Genomic DNA, 21,397 nt, shown 5'->3' on the forward strand with positions numbered 1-21,397 from the left:
TCTATCTGTCTATCTAGGTGTGTCTATTATATATGGGAGCAGGGTGAGCTCCTGCTGTTAGCCCCAGCTTCTGCCAACCTAACAGTTTGAAAACATGCAAATGTGGATAGATCAAAAGGTACTGCTTCAGCTGGAAGGTAATGGCACTCCATGCAGTCATGCTGGCCACATGACCTAGGAGGTGTCTATGGACAACGCCGGCTCTTTCGCTTAGAAATAGAGATGAGCACCAACTACCCAGAGTCGGACACAACTGAACTTAATGTCAGGGGGAAAACTTTACCTTTGTTTGTGTGTATCTATCTATCTTTCTGTCTGTCTGTCTATCTATCTATCCATGAAGTCATGCCAGCCACATGACCTAGGAGGTGTCTATGGACAACGCCGGCTCTTTGGCTTAGAAATAGAGATGAGCACCAACTACCCAGAGTCGGACACAACTGAACTTAATGTCGGGGAAAACCTTTACCTTTGTTTGTGTCTGTCTATCTATCTATCTTTCTTTCTTTCTTTCTGTCTGTCTGTCTGTCTGTCTATCTATCTATCTATCTATCTATCTATCTATCTATCTATCTATGAAGTCATGCCGGCCACATGACCTAGGAGGTGTCTATGGACAACGCCGGCTCTTTAGCTCAGAAATAGAGATGAGCACCAACCCCCAGAATCGGACACGACTGGATTTAATGTCAGGGGAAAAACTTTACCTTTGTTTGTGTGTATCTATCTATCTATCTGTCTTTCTTAAGACACACCTTATTTTTCGAGATCTTTAAATGGGGGAAAATGTGTTTTGTCGACTCCAAGAAGTACGGTATCGGTCTTTTTAAGCACTCTGTGGTATTGGTTCTCTCTTGATCGTTTCCCTCTTGCATTACAAAATGGGAAAGAGGTGTGTTTACCTTCGAAACCTGCCTTGCCAACCCGCCCAAACTGGCACCTTTGTTGCCATAGCCTGCACCCTAAATGGAAGCGGAAAGCCGGTTTACTTTTATTTTCATAGCAAGGATTCAGATGGAAAACATGGCTGAGATGGAAAAGCTGGCTCCTGGTTGATTTCGGAAGCGGTGAGCAAGGGACAGGAAGCGTTCTCAAACACACCCATTCCCAGCTGGAGCTTTCTTATCAGGAGGCACCTTCCTTTGTTTGCAGATCGTTCAACAGATGCTATCCTGCCTTTTTCTCCCCGCAAAAGCCAAAAATAAATTTCTGAGCTTTGTGGAAGTAAGCAGGAGTTATGGATTCGATATTTAGATTCCCTGGAGTATGTATAGTCAAGGGTGTATCTGGACCAGGCATGGGAAAACTTTGGCCCTCCAGGTGTTTTGGACTTCAACTCCCACAATTCCTAACAGCCTAGCGGCTGTTAGGAATTGTGGGAGTTGAAGTCCAAAACACCTGGAGGGCCGAAGTTTGCCCATGCCTGATCTACACTGTACAATGAATTCAGTTTGGCACCATTTGAGCTGCCATGACTCCATGCCATGGAATCGCAGAAGGTGTCATTTTACAAAGTCTTTGCCAAGGAGGTGTTGATGCACCAAAATATGACAAGTCCCAGCTTTCCATAGCATTGAGTCACGGCAGTGAAAGTGGTGTCAAACTGTGTTAATTGTCCAAACCCGTGGAACTGTTTCACACCAGACAGAAAATTGGACCCTTCTCTCTGCTTTTCTTCTGCCAGTAGGTAGAGACCTTGTTTATTCAGATAGATTTTGGACATTAATTGCCATTACTCAGTGCTCTCATTTCTGAGCTGTCATTTTCATGAAGTCCACACTATTTGGCAGAAAAAGGCTAAAAACCTTGTAATAATAATATAATATACTTGTTGTTGTTGTTGTTCATACGTTCAGTCGTCTCCGACTCTTCGTGACCTCATGGACCAGCCCACGCCAGAGCTCCCTGTCGGCCGTTACCACCCCCAGCTCCCTCAAGGTCAGTCCAGTCACTTCAAGGATGCCATCCATCCATCTTGCCCTTCGTCGGCCCCTCTTCCTTTTGCCTTCCACTTTCCCCAGCATAATTGTCTTCTCTAGCCTTTCCTGTCTCCTCATGATGTGGCCAAAGTACTTCAACTTTGTCTCTAGTATCTTTCCCTCCAGTGAGCAGTCGGGCTTTATTTCCTGGAGGATGGACTGGTTGGATCTTCTCGCAGTCCAAGGCACTCTCAGCACTTTCCTCCAACACCACAGCTCAAAAGCATCGATCTTCCTTCGCTCAGCCTTCCCTAAGGTCCAGCTCTCACATCCGTAGGTTACTACAGGGAATACCATGGCTTTGACTAGGCGGATCTTTGTTGCCAGTCTGATGTCTCTACTCTTCACTATTTTATCGAGACTGGACATTGCTCTCCTCCCAAGAAGTAAGTGTCTTCTGATTTCCTGGCCACAGTCTGCATCTGCAGTAATCTTTGCACCTAGAAATACAAAGTCTGTCACTGCCTCCACGGTTTCTCCCTCTATTTTCCAGTTGTCAATCATTCTTGTTGCCATAATCTTGGTTTTTTTGACGTTTAGCTGCAACCCAGCTTTTGCGCTTTCTTCTTTCACCTTGATTAGAAGGCTCCTCAGCTCCTCCTCGCTTTCGGCCATCAGAGTGGTGTCATCTGCATATCTGAGGTTGTTAATGTTTCTTCCAGCAATTTTCACCCCAGCCTTGCATTCATCCAGCCCCGCACATCGCATGATGTGTTCTGCATACAAGTTAAAAAGGTTGGGTGCAGCCTTGCCGTACGCCTTTCCCAATCTTGAACCAGTCTGTTGTTCCGTGGTCAGTTCTGACTGTTGCTACTTGGTCCTTGTACAGATTCCTCAGGAGAGAGGGAAGGGGGCTTGGTATGCCCATCCCACCAAGAACTTGCCACAATTTATTATGATCCACACAGTCAAAGGCTTTAGAATAGTCAATGAAGCAGAAGTAGATGTTTTTCTGAAACTCCCTGTCTTTCTCCATTAACCAGCAGATATTGGCAATCTGGTCTCTCGTTCCTCTGCCTTTTCTGAACCCAGCTTGAACATCTGGCATCTCTCGCTCCATGTCTTGCTGGAGTCTTCCTTGCAGGATCTTGAGCATTACCTTACTGGCATGAGAAATTAGGGCCACTGTACGGAATATAATATACTAGCTGTGGCCAATCTTCTCTTCCTCTTTCTCTCCTTTCTTTCTCTCCTTACTTTTTTTCTTTCCTTCTCTCCTTCCTTCCTCCTCCCCCTCTTTTCTTTCCCTTCCACTTTCTTCCCCTTCCACTTCCATGTTAAAACCAATTTTCCTAGTTTCCAACAGACCTCACAACCTCTGAGGATGCTTGACGTAGATGCAGGCAAAACGTCAGAAGAGAATGCTTCTAGAACATGGCCATATAGCACTAAAAACCTCCAGCAACCCAAACCATTGAAAGATAGAATATGAATTCTGTTGAAATAATATTATTTAAAACTACAAAAATGGCCAGATATCTGTTGGGGTTCAGCCTGAGTTTGAACTTGAACCTGATTCTCTGTTTGTTCTTCCTGATGCTAATGAAAATATATTTACTGATGCTAGTGGAAATGTACCTCTTGATGCCAATGCTCCTGAAATTAGTGAGGAAGAAACTTCTGTAGATTTGGAAAATGCCAATGTTCCTGAAATTAGTGAGGAAGGAACTTCTGTAGATTTGGAAAATGAAAGTACCAGTGTTCATGAGAATGTTTCAGAGGGAAGCCATGACCTTTCACTCCCTTCTGCACCTGGTAACTTTAATGACAACAGAAGGGGCCAGATTTGGCAAGACAGAAGTAAATCACGCAGCTTGCGAAGGTCTTCCCGATTAAAAGAAATACAAACAATGGCTTCAAAGCAGAGGGGCGGTTCACGGAACCAATTCTTCGGCTTTAAGTGCCTTCCGCCGGGCTGACTTTCTCAGTTCAGGCATCGTTTCAGATTGATGAAGACCTTGGCAGTTCTCCCGGTTTCCCTGGTCATGGTCTTGAAAGATTTCTAGGATATCAAGTACGGTTATTGGATTGCTAACAGATTCCAGTATTTTACAGTGTGGCTTTGGGTTTTGTTTTGTACATTTAAATTCATGTTTGCTGATTTTGCTGTGGCTTTTGACTTGCATTTTTCCTTTATTTTGTAACCATTTTTCTTCAATAAAAAAGGATTGTTTTTCACAGTCAAGTGTGGTGGATAGGACCTCGTTTCCTGCTCTGGATTGCAACAATATCCTATGTTTAGTGTAATGATACAACTTGAAAACCTGACAATAAAAAAAAGTTAAGTAAAGATTTCCCTTTGACATTAAGTCTAGTTGTGGTGCTCATCTCCCCTTTCTAAGCCGAAGAGCCGGCATTGTCCATAGACACCTCCAAGGTCATGTGACCGGCGTGACTGCATGGAGTGCTGTTGCCTTCCTGCAGAAGCGGTACCTATTGATCTACTCACATTTGCATGTTTTCGAACTGCTAGGTCGGCAGAAGCTGGGGCTAACAGCAGGAGCTCACCCCACTCCCCAGATTCGAACCGCTGACCTTTTGGTCAGCAAGTTCAGCAGTTTAATCCACTGTTCCACCAGAGCTTCCAGAATTAAACATGTTAAAAGGAAGTTAAACTATTTTATTAAAACATCATTGATATAAAGAAGTATAAAACAATTTAAAACTTGTTTGGAAACAAGAAATATGACTTTATAGGATGACACACCATTGTTGGGATTTAAATAAGCAGGTGGCACATTTCATTTGGGTGTTGGATGATGGTTCCGGAGACCAGAATTCAAATCTTGACTCAGCCATGGAAACTCTTTGGTTGCCTTTGAATGAGTCACACATTCAGGTTTCAGAGGAAGACAAAGGCAAATTTTGCCAAGGAAATCTCGAAACAGGTTCACCATAGGTAGGAAATGACTTGAAACCACACACACGTTTAGTTACAATTAATGTTCCCACAATGCTTGCTATGATCCCTTGTGCATTCCCAATCCCAAATTATAGGGATTGCTGGGACACGCAGGCTTGTGAAACGTGTGCTATGTTCATTCTCGGAGCTCTCTTTATGTTCTTTTCTCATTCGCAAAACCCATCATTTTCAAAAATTGTGCCAGCAGCCGGTAGGCTGTTAGGAATTGTGGGAGTTGAAGTCCAAAACACCTGGAGGGAGGGCCGAAGTTGGCCCATGCCTGGACACCTTTGCTGAGGTGTCCACTTCTCTGAAATCCCTTTGTGACCTCTTCCAAATTTATTTATTTACAACATCTCTACTCCGCCCTTCTCAACCCCCGAGGGGGGACTCAGAGCGGGCAACACTGGCAACCATTCGATGCCGCAAATCACAATATAACAACAATATAAAACCATCAATACACAATCATTTAAAAACAATAACATTAGTTAAACAATCATATTGCAGTTTCCATTAGTATCACAATCATATGGTCCAGTTCAATGTCCGAAGTGCCGTTGTGCCTGCTAGCCGAAAGCCTGGTTCCAAAACCACGATTTCGGTTTTTTCCTAAAGGAAAGGATTATGGACCGACAACCAGTGGAGGGGGGTCACCACCGAGAAGGCTCTGTCCCTCCTTCCCACCAGACGTGTTTGCGAGGCTGGTGGGACCGAGAGCAGGGTCTCTCCGGTGGATTTTAAACTCCGAGGCCGATCTAATCTCACTGGGGAGCGAATTCCACAAGAGGGGCGTCACCACCGAGAAGGTCCTGTCCCTCGTCACCACCAGATGCATTTGTGAGGCTGGTGGGACCAAAAACAGGGCCTCCCCGGTGGATCTTAAACTGTGAGGCAGAACATAGAGGGAAATACGTTCGGACAAGTAAGCTGGGCTGGAGCTGTATAGGGCTTTATAGGCCAGGACCATGTTGTGGCTCACTTTGAGCCTGAGCTTTCTGAGCCTGAGTTTCCTCAGGATGAGAAGGATGATGGGTTACCGATTTCTGAACATGTCCCTGTTATTGAGGCAGACAGTGTTGATTCTGAAGAAGAGACGGCATTTCTGTTTTCCAGAGAAAGGAATGTTGTTTTAGATGAAGATAGTGAAACTTCACAGCTGCAGGTGGACGAGTCGGCTCCATCTGGGAGTTTAGTGCCTCTCGGTTCCCAGGGTGACCAGTCCCAGCATAATGAGTTTTCCGGCCTTGAAGGTGATAGAGATTTGATTAGGGAGGACCGTATGCAATTAAGGATACGTCGAAGTGCGCGGCTTGCCAACAAACGGGAAGTTCAAGGTCAACGTAATGCTTTCATGCTAGGGAAACATACTTAATGATCTGATTGAAGTCAGTCCTTTGTCAGTGCAATGTTGCTTACACCCTGTTAACTTCTCTGAAATTATCTCGGCTTTTGGGGAAAGCTTCTAGCTCTTTGGGACTTTGGTTCTAAACTTGATTTTTGGGGACCTTGTCATGCTGCCATAGATTCTTGTTTAACCAATGCTAATGGATTATACTTCATGTTATTTGTCTTTGGATCTTGGAAACTTTGCCTTTGCATTTAAGACTCTGTTTTGGCTATTGAACTTTTGCAACTTTACTTCTATGTTTTTGATTTTGCTTTTTCTTCAATAAACTAAAAAACCTACAGCCTTGGTGTGTGGTGGTGTCTTGAGCAAGGTGAATCAATCCTGAGTTGCGACAGACCAGCACTTTGTGCTCGGAAATGGACCAACAGCCAGTGGAGGGGAGTCACCACCAAGAAGGCCCTGTCCCTCATTCCCACCAGATGCATTTGTAAGGCTGGTGGGACGGAGAGCAGGGCCTCCCCAGTGGATCTTAAACTATGAGGCAGAACATAGAGGGAAATACATTCTGACAAGTAAGCTGGGCCGGAGCCGTATAGGGCTTTATAGGCCAATACCAGCATTTTGAATTGTGCTCGGAAATGGACTGGCAGCCAGTGGAGTGGGGTCACTACCAAGACGGACCTGTCCCTTGCATTTGCGAGGCTGGTGGGACTGAGAGCAGGGCCTCCCTGGTGGATCTTAAACTATTAGGTGGAACATAGAGGGAAAATATGTTCGGACAAGTAAGCTGGGCCAGAGTCGTATAGGGCTTTATAGGCCAAGACTACCACTTTGAATTATTCTTGGGAATGGACTGGCAGCCAGTGGAGGGGGGTCACTACCAAGACGGACCTGTCCCTTGCATTTGCGAGGCTGGTGGGACTGAGAGCAGGAGCTCCCTGGTGGATCTTAAACTATGAGGTGGAACATAGAGGGAAAATACGTTCGGACAAGTAAGCTGGGCCAGAGTCGTATAGGGCTTTATAGGCCAAGACTACCACTTTGAATTGTGCTTGGAAATGGATTGGTAGCCAGTGGAGGGGAGTCACCACCGAGAAGGCCCTGTCCCTTGTTCCCATCAGACACATTTGCGAGGCTGGTGGGACTGAGAGCAGGGCCTCCCTGGTGGATCTTAAACTATGAGGCGGAACGTAGAGGGAAAATACGTTCGGACAAGTAAGCTGGGCCAGAGCCATATAGGGCTTTATAGGCCAAGACCAGCACTTTGAAATGTGCTAGGCAACCAGTGGAGGGAGGTCACCACCGAGAAGGCCCTGTCCCTCATTCCCACCAGACGCATTTGTGATGCTGGTGGGACCAAGAGCAGGGCCTCCCCGGTGGATCTTAAACTCCGAGGCGGAATTCAATGAGACTTCCACTGACCAAAGCTTTCTCTCTCTCCTTCTCTCCCGTTTTTTTGTTTCTCCCCCAGATTGTCTCGTATGCTGATCGGCTGTGGATTTATGGAGGGGCCTGGCCGCACCTTTAAGCACTGCCACGCACAACATCCGGCCCGTTGAAGCCCGAACCCCGCTGCTGCCTTGCACAAAGCTGGCGCCCTGAGCCCCCGGGCATCACCATTCGGGTCTCCTGTGCATGGCTCTTGCCGCCTCAGGAAGACTCTTGCTGGGTGCCGCCCCAGCCTGACCTGCGCCAGGCTCCCCTCGCTCCCCGCAAATATTTTACATATCCAGATGGGGTAACGTGACAGCGCAAGAGCAGCGCCGGCAGGTCCACCGAATGCAGAAGCCTTTCTGAAGAGAGCTTAAGAAGGGAAGCCGAACGACGACTACTCTAAATTTGCACACACCAAGGAAATTGACACTACGGCAGATATATATCTATACATTTTTTTTCCTTTTAAGTATTGGCGGATATATTTTTGTTTTGTTTTGTTTTCCTTTTCATCAGTCGAGCACAGGGTTTCTTTGATTCTAATTGGATGGTTTAGAGAATCCAGCCTACGCTGTGTCCTGAAAACTGGGGAGATTTGCACAAATTTGTGTCGATTCGGTGGGGCAAAGAGAGGGAAAAAGATAGTGTTTTGCCAAACTTTAGAGTCCTTTTTGTTTTCCTTTTGCCCCGAAATTCTCTTCTTCTGTCCCGGCTTTTAGGAGGGCGAATTCTTTGTTTTTGTTCATTTTTCCTCCTCCCCTCCAGTCCATCTTATTTTGCCCTTCACCACCAGTACCACCAGTACCACCACCATGGCCCGTATGAACAGACCTGCCCCTGTCGAGGTCTGCTACAAGAACATGAGATTCCTGATCACTCACAATCCTACCAATGCCACGCTGAACACCTTCATTGAGGTAAGTGGAGTTCAGCAATGACTATAATAGCATAAAACTCTTTGCGGTGATATTATTCGTTCATAATAATTGCATAAACCTTCTCAGGGATGGTGCCTTGAATTTTGAGGCTCTGCTGAATGGGACACAAAGTTTCAGCATCTAAAGCAACCTTTCTTGTTGACCAGTGACCACTGTAACCAGGGACCACCTTGACCAGGAACCACTTTGACCAAGAACCACTCTCCAACTTTAGTACCAAAAGGATTATGAATCAATTTTTGGTCAACTTTGGATTTGGTTTGGTTATTTGGGATGCTGATTCAGAAAATTGGAATAATAATAATACTAATAATTTATTTATATACCGCTCTATCTCCCCGAAGGGATTCAGAGCGGTCCCCAGGTAACATCACAAAACATACAAAGTAAAACAACATAACCATAAGTTTAACTAAACAATATAAGCATTGTCACCATAATACACCTATATTAAAAGTAATCCTGCCTGTTCGAGGCAATTAAAAAATTTAAAAGGCTGGGCCAAGATTTGTGCAAGCCCAGAAATTCTAGGGGGCCTGGGAATTAAGTCCAATGCTATGGCAGGCAACAATAATATTAGGTACGGGTGTATGGCTGTTCATTCCAAGGCCGATTAGAGGAAGTGATCTGGGTAATTGGTAGGAAGAATAAATCCGTATTCGACAATGTGTAAGACTGAGTTAGAACTGGTCATTTTCAAAGGCTTGTTGAAACCACCAGGTCTTCAAGCTCTTACAAAAGGAGGGGAGGGATGGGGCCTGTGTTATTTCCCTTGGAAGGGTGTTCCAGAGGCGGGGGGCCACCACCGAGAAGGCCCTCTCTCTCGTCCCCACCAACCGTGCTTGTGACGGAGGTAGGACCAAGAGGAGGGCCTCCCTGGAAGATCTTAGAGCTTGTGCCGGTTCATAGAATGAGATTCTATTGCGGAATTGGCGGGTCCCGAACCATTTAGGGCTTTATAGGTCATGACCTGCACCTTGAATTTGGCTCAGCAACTTATTGGCAGCCAATGAAGCTGATTTAATAGGGGTGTTTCCCAGAGTGCCTATATTTGTTATTTTCACAGTGTGCCTACTTTCTACAACCCTTACTTCCCTCCTTCCTTTCTTCCTGAGACTTTGCCCTATAGCATCCACAAATTGGAGGGTGGATCTGAAAAGGAGGGAAGGAAGTCTGCTTTGGACCCATCCATGGGGATTTGTTCATCTTTAACTAAAATGCTCCCAGGGGATAATAGCAATTGCAGTCCAGTTAAGAGTAGAGACATCACACTGGCAACAAAGATCCGCATAGTTAAAGCAATAGTATTCCCCATAGTAACCTATGGTTGCGAGAGCTGGACCATAAGGAAGGCTGAGTGAAGGAAGATAGGCGCTTTTGAACTGTGGTCCTGGAGGAAAATTCGGAGAGTGCCTTGGGCCACGAGAAGATCTAACCAGTCCATACTTGTCACGTTGCCAGGCCTTTGCCTTATTTAGGTAGAGATGAACCAAAGTCCCAGTTTTATCAAACAGTTTAATTAAAACAGCACTTACTTGCTGGCTGTTTTAATTGACCAAAATATAAAACATAAAGATAGCACTCAGCCAAAGAATAAACAAAAACTGATAGCAAAAACTACACCGTAGTCAAAGGGTCCAGTCCAGTGGTCAAACACCAAGAGTTCAATAAACAAAGTCCAGGGATCAAGAGTCTATACTGTAGTCAAAAGCCAGTCCAAAGGTTCAAGGTTCCAAGATTACAGGAGACAGGTCTGGATACCAAAAATCCAACAGACCTGGGGGGAAAACCAGCAGCATCCACCACCAAAATATGACAATATTTTTCTCCCCAAGATCACTTCCAAGGCTCACTCCTTATATCCACAAACACCCAGCTGCAACCCATCTCTTGCATACATCCACCCTTAATTGTTTTTACCCATGAACTCTTACTTACAGATTACTAAACCCTTCAGAACAAATACTTACAGTAACACTTCCATCACCAAGCATCATCAACTGCAGAACATATAACAATACTCAAATAAAGCCCAACTTCTCACTGAAAGGAAGGATATTAGAGGCATAGATGAAGTACTTTGGCCACATCATGAGAAGACAGGAAAGCTTGGAGAAGATGATGATGTTGGGGAAAAGGGAAGGAAAAAGGAAGAGGGGCAGAGCAAGGGCAAAATGGATGGTATCCTTGAAGTGACTGACTTGACCGTGGGGGTGACCACGGCCCACAGGAAACTCTGACCTGTGCTGGAGGTCACAAAGAGTCGGAAGCGACTGAACAAATAAACAACAACAGTCCATTAAACCCAATGGGAACCAGGTTGGAAAAACGTATCTCCTTAACGGAGACAGTGCTCCATTCCTGGCTCGAGAGCAGTACGTGTGAAAAAGACCTTGGAGTCCTCGTGGACAACAAGTTAAACATGAGTCAGCAATGTGATGTGGCGGCAAAAAAAACCAATGGGATTTTGGCCTCCAATAGGAGCATAGTGTCTAGATCTAAGGAAGTCATACTACCCCTCTATTCTGCTTTGGTTAGACCACACCTGGAATATTGTGTCCAGAGGAGGGCGAATAAAATGATCAAGGTTCTGGAGAACAAGCCCTATGAGGAGCGGCTTAAGGAGCTGGGCATGTTTAGCCTGAAGAAGAGAAAGCTGAGAGGAGACATGATAGCCATGTATAAATATGTGAGAGGAAGCCACAGGGAGGAGGGAGCAAGCTTGCTTTCTTCTTCCTTGGAGACTAGGACGCAATGGAGCAATGGCTTCAAACTACAAGAGAGGAGATTCCATCTGAACATGAGGAAGAACTTCCTGACTGTGAGAGCCGTTCAGCAGTGGAACTCTCTGCCGTGGAGTGTGGTGGAGGCTCCTTCTTTGGAAGCTTTTGAACAGGGGCTGGATGGCCATCTGTCGGGGGTGCCTTGAATGCAATTTTTCTGCTTCTTGGCAGAATGGGGTTGGACCGGATGGCCCAGGAGGTCTAACTCTAGGATTCTATGATTTGAGTTGAAATATAATCCATCTTGAAGACCAGAAGTTGAGGCTTTTAAACAGAGGCTGGATGGCCATCTGTCGGGGGTGATTTGAATGCAATATTCCTGCTTCTTGGCAGGGGGTTGGACTGGATGGCCCATGAGGTCTCTTCCAACTCTTTGATTCTATGACTCTGTGATCCTTCAGTTTCTGAACCTGGGGGAGCTTTTCTTCCTCCCTCCCTCAGATACCCTTTTTGGGATCGTAATGAAATAAACATAGCCGTGCCATTTCCTCTCCCTCCTCTGCAACTCGTGCCTTCCAGAGAAAATGAACATGCACAGAAGTTCTAGGCTTGATGTTGAATTGAATCTTGAACTTCCTTTGAGAGACAGCTGTGAGGTCTTGGATTGCAGAACCTGCCTGGGCAGGTCCAGGTGACGCCGAACACCCCAGCTGTGCTTTCCTTCAAAGCAGCGTTTCCTACCGTGGATTCTTCAGGCAAAGTCGTTTTTCATAATGCGCCTTGTGTTCCTCCCCCCGCCTTGTAATTCCTCCCTCTCCCTTCCTGGCCCATCGAGTGCTTCTGGACTCGGACTTGACACTTCTTGCCCTCTTTAATGCCCGGGCTGGGAGCCAGTGCGCTGTTTTTAGCCGCGCATCTCTTCTCCGCACCTCCTCCTCCTCCTCCCCTCTCCATTGCTGCCCCAGCCAAGTTGGCTCTGTTGTCCACAGATGTTGCTCTGGTTACGTGGGCAACTGTTGCATACCTACACGGATTAAAAATAAATGCCCTTGTTTACTCTTGGAAGTGGAGCAGTACAAAGCAACCCAGTCTTTTGCTCCGCCCAGGATACATTTTCTCTAAAGTTGCACTCTTTGGACCGGGGCAACCAAAGCTGAAGACATATTTGGACCTCCGTATCCACAGATTCTGCACCCATGTATTGCACAACAGCTTGACATTTTAGAAAATTCCAAAAAGCAAACATTTGCCATTTTATATAAGGGGCACCATGTATCTGCTCCACTGTACCTAAGGGGTCTTCAGTAACCATGGATTTCAGTATCCATAGGAGTGCTGGTTCAAGATTGGGAAAGGCGTACGGCAAGGCTGCATCCTCTCACCCAACCTTTTTAACGTGTATGCAGAACACATCATGCGATGTGCGGGGCTTGATGAATGCAAAGCTGGGGTGAAAATGGCTGGAAGAAACATTAACAACCTCAGATATGCAGATGACACCACTCTGATGGCCGAAAGCGAGGAGGAGCTGAGGAGCCTTCTAATCAAGGTGAAAGAAGAAAGCGCAAAAGCCGGGTTGCAGCTAAACGTCAAAAAACCCAGATTATGGCAACAAAAATGATTGACAACTGGAAAATAGAGATAGAAAATGTGGAGGCCGTGACAGACTTTGTATTTCTAGGCGCAAAGATGACTGCAGATGCAGACTGTGGCCAGGAAATCAGAAGACGATTCCTTCTTGGGAGGAGAGCAATGTCCAATCTCAATAAAATAGTCAAGAGTAGAGACATCAGACTGGCAACAAAGATCCATCGCCTAGTCAAAGCCATGGTATTCCCTGTAGTAACCTACGGATGTGAGAGCTGGACCTTAGGGAAGGCTGAGCGAAGGAAGATCGATGCTTTTGAGCTGTGGTGTTGGAGGAAAGTTCTGAGAGTGCCTTGGACTGCGAGAAGATCCAACCAGTCCATCCTCCAGGAAATAAAGCCCGACTGCTCACTGGAGGGAAGGATACTAGAGACAAAGTTGAAGTACTTTGGCCACATCATGAGGAGACAGCAAAGCCTAGAGAAGACAATTATGCTGGGGAAAGTGGAAGGCAAAAGGAAGAGGGGCCAACCAAGGGCAAGATGGATGGATGGCATCCTTGAAGTGACTGGACTGACCTTGAAGGAGCTGGGGGTGGTGACGGCTGACAGGGAGCTCTGGCATGGGCTGGTCCATGAGGTCACGAAGAGTCGGAGACGACTGAACGAATGAACAACAAGGAGTGCCGGATCCAAATCCCAGCGTATACCCAAAGGATATTATCAGGCATGGGCAACATTTGGCCCTCCAGCCTACCAGCTGTTAGGAGTTGTGGGAATTGATGCCCAAAACACCTGGAAGGCCAAAGTTTGTCCATGCCTGTTATTATTCTCATATTAGTTCACTTTTTGAATTGCTACAGAGCAGTGTTTCTCAACCTGGGAGTCGGGACCCCTGGGGGGGTCACGCGGGGGTGTCAGAGGGGTTGCCAAAGACCAGCAGAAAACACAGTATTTTCTGTTGGTCGTGAGGTTTCTGTGTGCCAAGTTTGGTTGAATTCCATTGTTGGTGAACTATAAATCCAAGCAACTACAACTCCCAAATGTCAAGGTCTATTTTCCCAGTGTTCACATTTGGGCATAATGGGTATCCCTGCCAAGTTTTGTTCAGATCCATCATTTTTTAAGTCCACAGTGCTTTCTGGATGTAGGTGAACTACAACTCCAAAACCCAAGATCAATGCTGACTAAACCCTTCCAGTATTTTTTTTTGGTCATGGGAGTTCTGTGTGCCAAGTTTAGTTGAATTCCATTGTTGGTGGGGTTCAGTATGCTCTTTGATTGTAGGTGAACTATAAATCCCAGCAACTACAACTTCCAAATGACAAAATCAATCCCCCACAACCCCACCAGTATTCAAATTTGGACGTATCACGTATTTGTGCCAAATTTGGAACAGTGAATGAAAATACATCCTCCATATCAGATATTTACATTGCAATTCATAATAGTAGCAAAATTACAGTTATGACATAGCAATGGAAAAAATATGTTGGGGGGGGGTCCCCACAACATGAGAAACTGTATTAAGGGGTTGCGGCATTAGGAAGGTTGAGAACAACTGCAGAGTGAAAGGTCTTGTTTTATTAATACTGTTACTCATGCATCCTCCTTCATTGCTCTGCGAAAAAATCACCTCTGTTTTGGTCTTGTTCAATATTTATGTAGTTACACATACATACATACATACGCTACTTTTCTCTCAGCATGGGACCCAAAATACCTTACAATATCCTGAAGCAAAAAATAAATATAACTTGAATTAGAGTAGGGTTTATGTCAAAGAAATCAACAATAATTCAATTTTAAAACACATGGGTAAAGCTGTTTAAGACCTGCTGAAAACCTGGTGAAGTTGGATTTACAGTTGACTGTCTACAGTTGTACGTTTAACTTTTGTGGATTTGATTGTTCTCATGATATCTCAAAATTCTGCAAGGTGAATCTGTGGTCAGCTTCCACCAGAAATTAAATATAGACTTGCTGGAGGACCTAGAGAGATCTCTTAACTAGACCTTTGTAGGTCCTCTGATGTAATTCCAAGGTCAAGTGCCATCGGAAGTTGACCCACTGCCAGAATTTTTGTGATATAGAGTACTGTGTCATGTAGCCATCATGATATAGTGATTAGAGCATTGGAAATCCACTAAGTCATCTTAGTGATGACAACTATCATCTCTTAATCTCAAGTCAGTAGTTCTCAACCTGTGGGTCCCCAGGTGTGTTGGCCTACAACTCCCACAGATCCCAACCAGTTTACCAACTGTTAGGATTTTTGAGAGTTGAAGGCCAAAATATCTGGAAACCCACAGGTTGAGAACCACTGCCTTAGGGGAAGGCATTGGGAAAACACCCTGTGATAAAATCTTTCCTAGAAAACCCCATGATAGGGTCACCATGGAACCGGTGATGCCATTTCACTGAGTCTTCATTATCTGTTTGCAAGTACCGTATTTTCTGGCGTACTAGACGACTGGGTGCATAAGACGACCCCCCCCCCCCCCAACTTTTCAATTTAAAATTTCAATTTTTGGATATATTTGGATATATTCTTGCCAGCCCCTTCAGACCCCGAAGCCTCCTTTTCTAGGTATTTTAATTCCAGACATGTCTTTGCGAAGCTCATCCAGTTTGGGCATTTGGTGGGCAAACCATCTTGGCCAAAATAAATACAAAGTGAACCATTGTCAGATAATTGATGCCAATGTTGCTTCCAGACAAAACGCAAGTGGACTAAATGTTATTGCTGTTGTCTCCCCTTTCATATTGTCCAGGATCTGAAGAAGTATGGTGCAACAACAGTCGTGAGAGTGTGTGAAGTAACTTATGACAAGACTCCACTGGAGAAGGATGGCATTACTGTCATGGTAAGCAACTTAGCCTGAGATCGTTGGCTCAAATCTAGCTTGCTTGCTGTAACCCTGCATTGGAACTTGGCTTGTTTATTGAAACCTGTATTGAAAGTTACCATGGTCATTATAGTCCTTGTTGGAATTTAGTTTGCTTATTCTATGGGCAAACTTGGGCCCTCCAGGTATTTTGGACTTCAGCTCCTACATTTCTTAACAGCTGGTAAGCTGGCTGAGATTTCTGGGAGTTGGGAGCCCAAAACACCTGGAGGCCCAAAGGTTGGGAGGCACTACAGTGTACTCTAAAAAGAAAAAGGTTGGAAAGGCCCTTGACCCCTTACTTACTTAGATGATCCCTCGTTGTCCGAGTAGGATAGTCTTCCAAGATCAGTGTACTGGTGGGTCTGTAGGTGACTGTGGAGACCTATTCTTGACCTGCATCTTCTCCCGCAGTGAGGGCATCAGTTTCTAGATGGAAGGCGGTCTCGGTCGGGGTTGGCTTGAGACGCTTTCCTCTTGGCACGTTTCTCTCTTTCACCCTCCATTCTTGCCTCTTCAAATTCTACAGCACTGCTAGTCACAGCTGACCTCCAGCTGGAGCGCTCAAGGGCCAGGGCTTGTATGTGTGAAAAGGATCTTGGAGTCCTCATGGATTACCATTTAACAGAAGCCTACAATGTGCTGCGGCAGCTAAAAAAGCCAATGGGATTTTGGTCTGCATCAATAGGAGCCTAGTGCCTAGATCCAGGGAAGTCATGTTACCCCTCCATTCTGCCTTGGTCAGACCACATCTGGAATCACACTGTGTCCAATTCTGGTCACCGCAATTGAAGGGAGATGTTGACAAGCTGGAATGTGTCCAGAGGAGGGCGACTCAAATGCCCTATGAGGAGCAGCTTAAAGAGCTGGGCATATTTAGTCTGCCGAAGAGAAGGCTGAGAGGAGACATGATAGCCATGTATAAATATGTGAGGGGAAGTCATATTACTCAAACCTTGACCGCCCAAGTCTAGTATTTGATTACTTTGTAGTCTTTGGGATGATAGAGGATGTTATTGTATTCTGTTTATGTTGTTCTGTGATCTTGTTTTTATAAATTTTACTGTGTTGATTTAGTTCAGTGTTTGACCGGGCTTGTCCTCATGCAAGCTGCCCTGAGTGCCTTCGGGGAGATGGTGGCAGGATACCAAAATAAAGTTTTTGTTGTTGTTGTTTTCTAGGGTCTACACTACCATATAATCAAGTTCAAAGCAGATAGCGCAGATTCAGAAATTGGATTATATGGCATTTTAGATCCAGCCTAGGTTCTCCAGAATGATGACTATAGACCAGGCATGGGCAAACTTTCTAATTTGAAGGCCATATGCTAGCACTCCCTACTAGGAGGACTGGCTGCCTGGTGATGGATGGATGGATGGATGGATGGATGGATGGATGGATGGATGGAAAGAAGGGAAGGAGAATGGAAGGACGGAAGGGAAGGGAAGGGTGGAAGGAGAAAGAGAGAAGGGGTGAAGGAAGAGGGAAGGAAGGAAAGACAAAAGGGAAGGAAGGGTAGAAGAGAAGCATGAATGGATGGAGGGAAGGAAAGAAGGAAGGAAGGAAGGAAGGAAGGAAGGAAGGAAGGAAGGAGAGAAGGAAAGACAAAAGGAAGGAAGGGAATGGAGGGAGGGAGAAAGAGGGAGGGAAGGGAGGGAGGAAAGGGAGGGAAGGAAGGAAGGAAGGAGAAAGAGGGAAGGAATGATGAAAGTGTGGAAGGGGAGGGGAGGGAGGGAGAAAGTAAAGAGAAGGAAGGAAGGATGAGAGGGACGGAGGGAGGAAATGGAAGGAGGGAGAAAGGGAGGAAAGGAAAGGAAGGAGGAAAAATGGAAAGAGAGAAAGAAGGACAAAAGGAAGGAAGGGAATGGAGGGAGGGAGAAGGAGGGAGGGAGGAAGAGGGAAGGGAGGGAGGAAAGGAATGACACAAGTGTAGAAGGGGAGGGGAAGGAGGGAGAAAGTAAAGAGAGAAGAAAGGAAGGATGAGAGGGGGAGGGAGAAAAGGGGGGAAGAGAGGGAGGAAAGAGAAGGAAGGAAGGAGAAAGAGGGAGAGAGGGAAGGAATGACAAAAGTGTGGAAGGGAAGGGAAAGGAAGGAGGAAGTAAAGAGAGAAGAAAGGGAGGAAGGGAATGGAGGGAGGGAAGGAAGGAAAGGAAGGAGGAAAGAAGGAAAGAGAGAAGGAAGGACAAAAGAAAGGAAGGGAATGGAGGGAAGGAGAAAGGGAAGGGAGGGAGGGAGGAAAGAGAGAAAAGGAAGGAGGGAGAAAGGGAAAGAATGATGAAAGTGTGGAAGGGAAGGGGAAGGAAGGAAGGAAGGAAGGAAGGAAGGAAAGGAGAAAGTAAACAGAGAAGAAAGGAAGGACAAAAGGGAGGGAAGGAAAGAAGGAAAGGTGGAAGGGAAGGAGAAAGAGGGAGGGAGGAAGGAAAGGGAGAAGAAAGGAAGGATAGGATGTTGAGAGAGAGGAGGGCCTGAGAAAAGAGCCCAAGGGGTTGCATCTGTCCCCGGGACCTGGGTTTTCCCATACCTGATATAGATTGATGCCATGAAGAAATACACTGGGTGAAGTTGTGGAAAAAGAGAAAAGTGGGGTGCTGAGCATAGGATCAGGCATGAAGATGGTTTTCCTCCACCAAGTTGTCTTGGCCCCTGTGTGACTGAATCATGAATGAGATGGAGATGTGCACGGGCTTCTGCATCACTTCTCCAAGCAAGAACGCCCCTTTTCCAAAGCAGGTGTAGATGGAAATGCCCAATGGGCTGGTCGGCTTAACCTTCCACAGGGAGCCATAAAACATGTTTAAAGGGCTCTCAAAGGCCCAAGTTTGTTTTGAGTAAGGCCAGCTGCTTGTCTTACCCACTATGATTATCTCACATGGAATGCATGAAATTATGACGCTTGCGAGTTCCTCGTTTCAGCAGTTGGCTCGGCTGTTTCAAGCCGTCAGCAAAAAAGAAACGCCCGAATGCACAGAAAAAATAGACAGATTTGGCAAGTGCTTGTTTTGCCCTCTTTAATTAGAAATAATTAAAGGCAGCGTTGGATGCGATCTTGTGTGCTTATGGCGAGGGATGGGGCAGGAAGAGCTTTTCGGGCTCTCCAAGGCTAGAATCTCTACTTGCATTTCAGGTGGGACTTTTTGGAGCTTAAAGATAATTGCACAGTATCTGAAACGATAGTGCTTCAACTGAAGTTGTAAATTCAGGCTTCCTCCCTTTATTGGAGTGGTGGGGAGGGTAAGCCATGTGGTTTGTATGTGCCTACAGGTTGCCTGTTGACTTATGGTGACCCCATGAACTTTATAGGGCTTTCTTAGGCAAAGACTGCTCAGAGATGGTGTTTCCATTCCTCGAACATCTGGCTTATGGCACTTGGTATTAATGGGAGATTGCCAATAAATACCAGGTGCTTTAGCTTACATTTCAGAGGAACTAACCGAACCATTTCTGATCATTTGTTGCATTAAGAAAAAAATATAAAATGCATGGGGTTACCAAAATTTGAATACACACCACCATCATCATAGGTGATCAGTTGTGCCCAAATATCTTCATCTTCTAAGGCAGCGTTTCTCAACCTGGGGGTCGGGACCCCTGTGGGGGTCTTGAGGGGTTCTCAGAGGGGTCGCCAAAGACCATTAGAAAACACAGTATTTTTATTTATTCTGTTGGTCATGGGGATTCTTTGTGGGAAGTTTGGCCCAATTCTATCATTGGTGGGGTTCAGAATGCTCTTTGATTGTGGGTGAACTACAAATCCCAGCAACTACAACTCCCAAATGTCAAGGTCTATTTTCCCCAAACTCTACCAGTGTTCACGTTTGGGCATGTTGAGTATTTGTGCCAAGTATGGTCCAGATCCATCCTTGCTTGAGTCCACAGTGCTCTCTGGATGTAGGTGAACTACAATTCCAAAACTCAAGGTCAATGCCCACCAAACCTTTCCAGTATTTTCTCTTGTTCATGGAAGTTCTGTGTGCCAAGATAGGTTCAATTCGATCAAAATCCTCTTTGGTTGTAGGTGAACTACAAATCCCAGCAACTACAACTTCCAAATGTGAAGGTCTATTTTCCCCAAACTCTACCAGTGTTCACGTTTGGGCATGTTGAGTATTTGTGCCAAGTATGGTCCAGATCCATCCTTGCTTGAGTCCACAGTGCTCTCTGGATGTAGGTGAACTACAATTCCAAAACTCAAGGTCAATGCCCACCAAACCTTTCCAGTATTTTCTCTTGCTCATGGAAGTTCTGTGTGCCAAGATTGGTTCAATTCCATCATTAGTCAAGTTCAAAATCCTCTTTGGTTGTAGGTGAACTATAAATCCCAGCAACTACAACTCCCAAATGACAAAATCAATCCCTCCCAACCCCACCAGTATTAAAATTTGGGCGAATCGGGTATTTGTGCCAAATTTTGTCCAGTGAATGAAAATACATCCTGTGTGTCAGATATTTACATTACAATTCATAACAGTAGCAAAATTCCAGTTATGAAGTAGCAATGAAAATAATGTTATAGTTGGGGGTCACCACCACATGAGGAACTCTATTAAGGGGTCACGGTACTTGGAAGGTTGAGAACCACTGTTCTAAGGGTAGAGTCTAGGTCAGTGGTTCTCAACCTGTGGCTCCCCAGATGTTTTGGCCTTCAACTCCCAGCAATCCTAACAGCTGGTAAACTAGATGGGATTTCTGGGAGTTGTAGGCCAAAACACCTGGGGACCCACAGGTTGAGAACCACTAGTCTAGGTGGTGGGTGAGGACATAGATTTCCAGATGGAAGGTAGTCCCAACAAAGGTTTGCTTGATGTTTCTTCTTCTTGGCAGATTCTCCCTTTCCCCCTCCATTTGTGCATCTCCAAAATGCATAGCATTGTTGGTAACATCTGACCTCCAGTTCCAACACTTGAGGGTCAAGGCTTCCCCATTCTCACTGTTCATTCCACATTTGTTTAAGGTTAGCTTTAAGCCCATCTTTAGACCTCATTTGTTGTCCACTGATATTTCTTTTCCCATTCTTGGTAATTATTTATTTCATATCAAAAGCATTGCATAAATCAGTATAAAACTGATAAAAATAGAAGGAGAGCAGGCGGCTAAATATCTTCTGACCAAAAACGGGCAACAGCAATGGCATTGTCTGTAGCCTCCAACAATTCCTCCTCTGTACATGAGGCAGGGCACAATGGAGAATGCAGTAAATAAATAAATAATAAATACTTTGTTGTATTTTATATGGTTGCACTATTGAGTGCTTTTGGGAGCCGCCCTGAGTCCCTTCAGGGAGATGGTGGCGGGATATAAATAAAGATTGATTGATTGATTGATTGATTATGGGCTATAGGGTGACCTTCCCAAATGTTTCGTCCTACATGTATGAGTGTCATAGATTTGTTGGTCAAAGTGACTCCAGTTTGGTGGAAATCCAAGTGGTAGTCTGGATTCTCCTAGAGCACACATGTTAAATTCAAGGCCATCATAGAATCAAAGAGTTGGAAGAGACCTCATGGGCCATCCAGTCCAACCCCATTCTGCCAAGAAGCAGGAATATTGCATTCAAATCACCCCTGACAGATGGCCATCCTGCCTCTGTTTAAAAGCT

At 45.4% G+C, this 21,397-nt stretch overlaps 1 protein-coding gene across 4 annotated transcripts in view; it reads left to right on the forward strand.

Moving 5' to 3' along the window:
- Window positions 1-21,397, forward strand: part of PTP4A3 (protein tyrosine phosphatase 4A3) — a 165,928-nt gene that overhangs the window by 118,854 nt on the left and 25,677 nt on the right. For all 4 annotated transcript variants that reach the window (XM_060775942.2, XM_067467253.1, XM_060775943.2 and 1 more), the window contains 2 exons: window positions 7,704-8,583; window positions 15,688-15,780. In XM_060775942.2, coding sequence (XP_060631925.1) covers window positions 8,479-8,583; window positions 15,688-15,780 — 198 coding nt within the window. In that variant the 5' untranslated portion in view covers window positions 7,704-8,478. The remainder of the gene's footprint in view (window positions 1-7,703; window positions 8,584-15,687; window positions 15,781-21,397) is intronic.

Source organism: Anolis sagrei, chromosome 4, assembly GCF_037176765.1.
Source record: "Anolis sagrei isolate rAnoSag1 chromosome 4, rAnoSag1.mat, whole genome shotgun sequence".
Taxonomy (NCBI): domain Eukaryota; kingdom Metazoa; phylum Chordata; class Lepidosauria; order Squamata; family Dactyloidae; genus Anolis; species Anolis sagrei.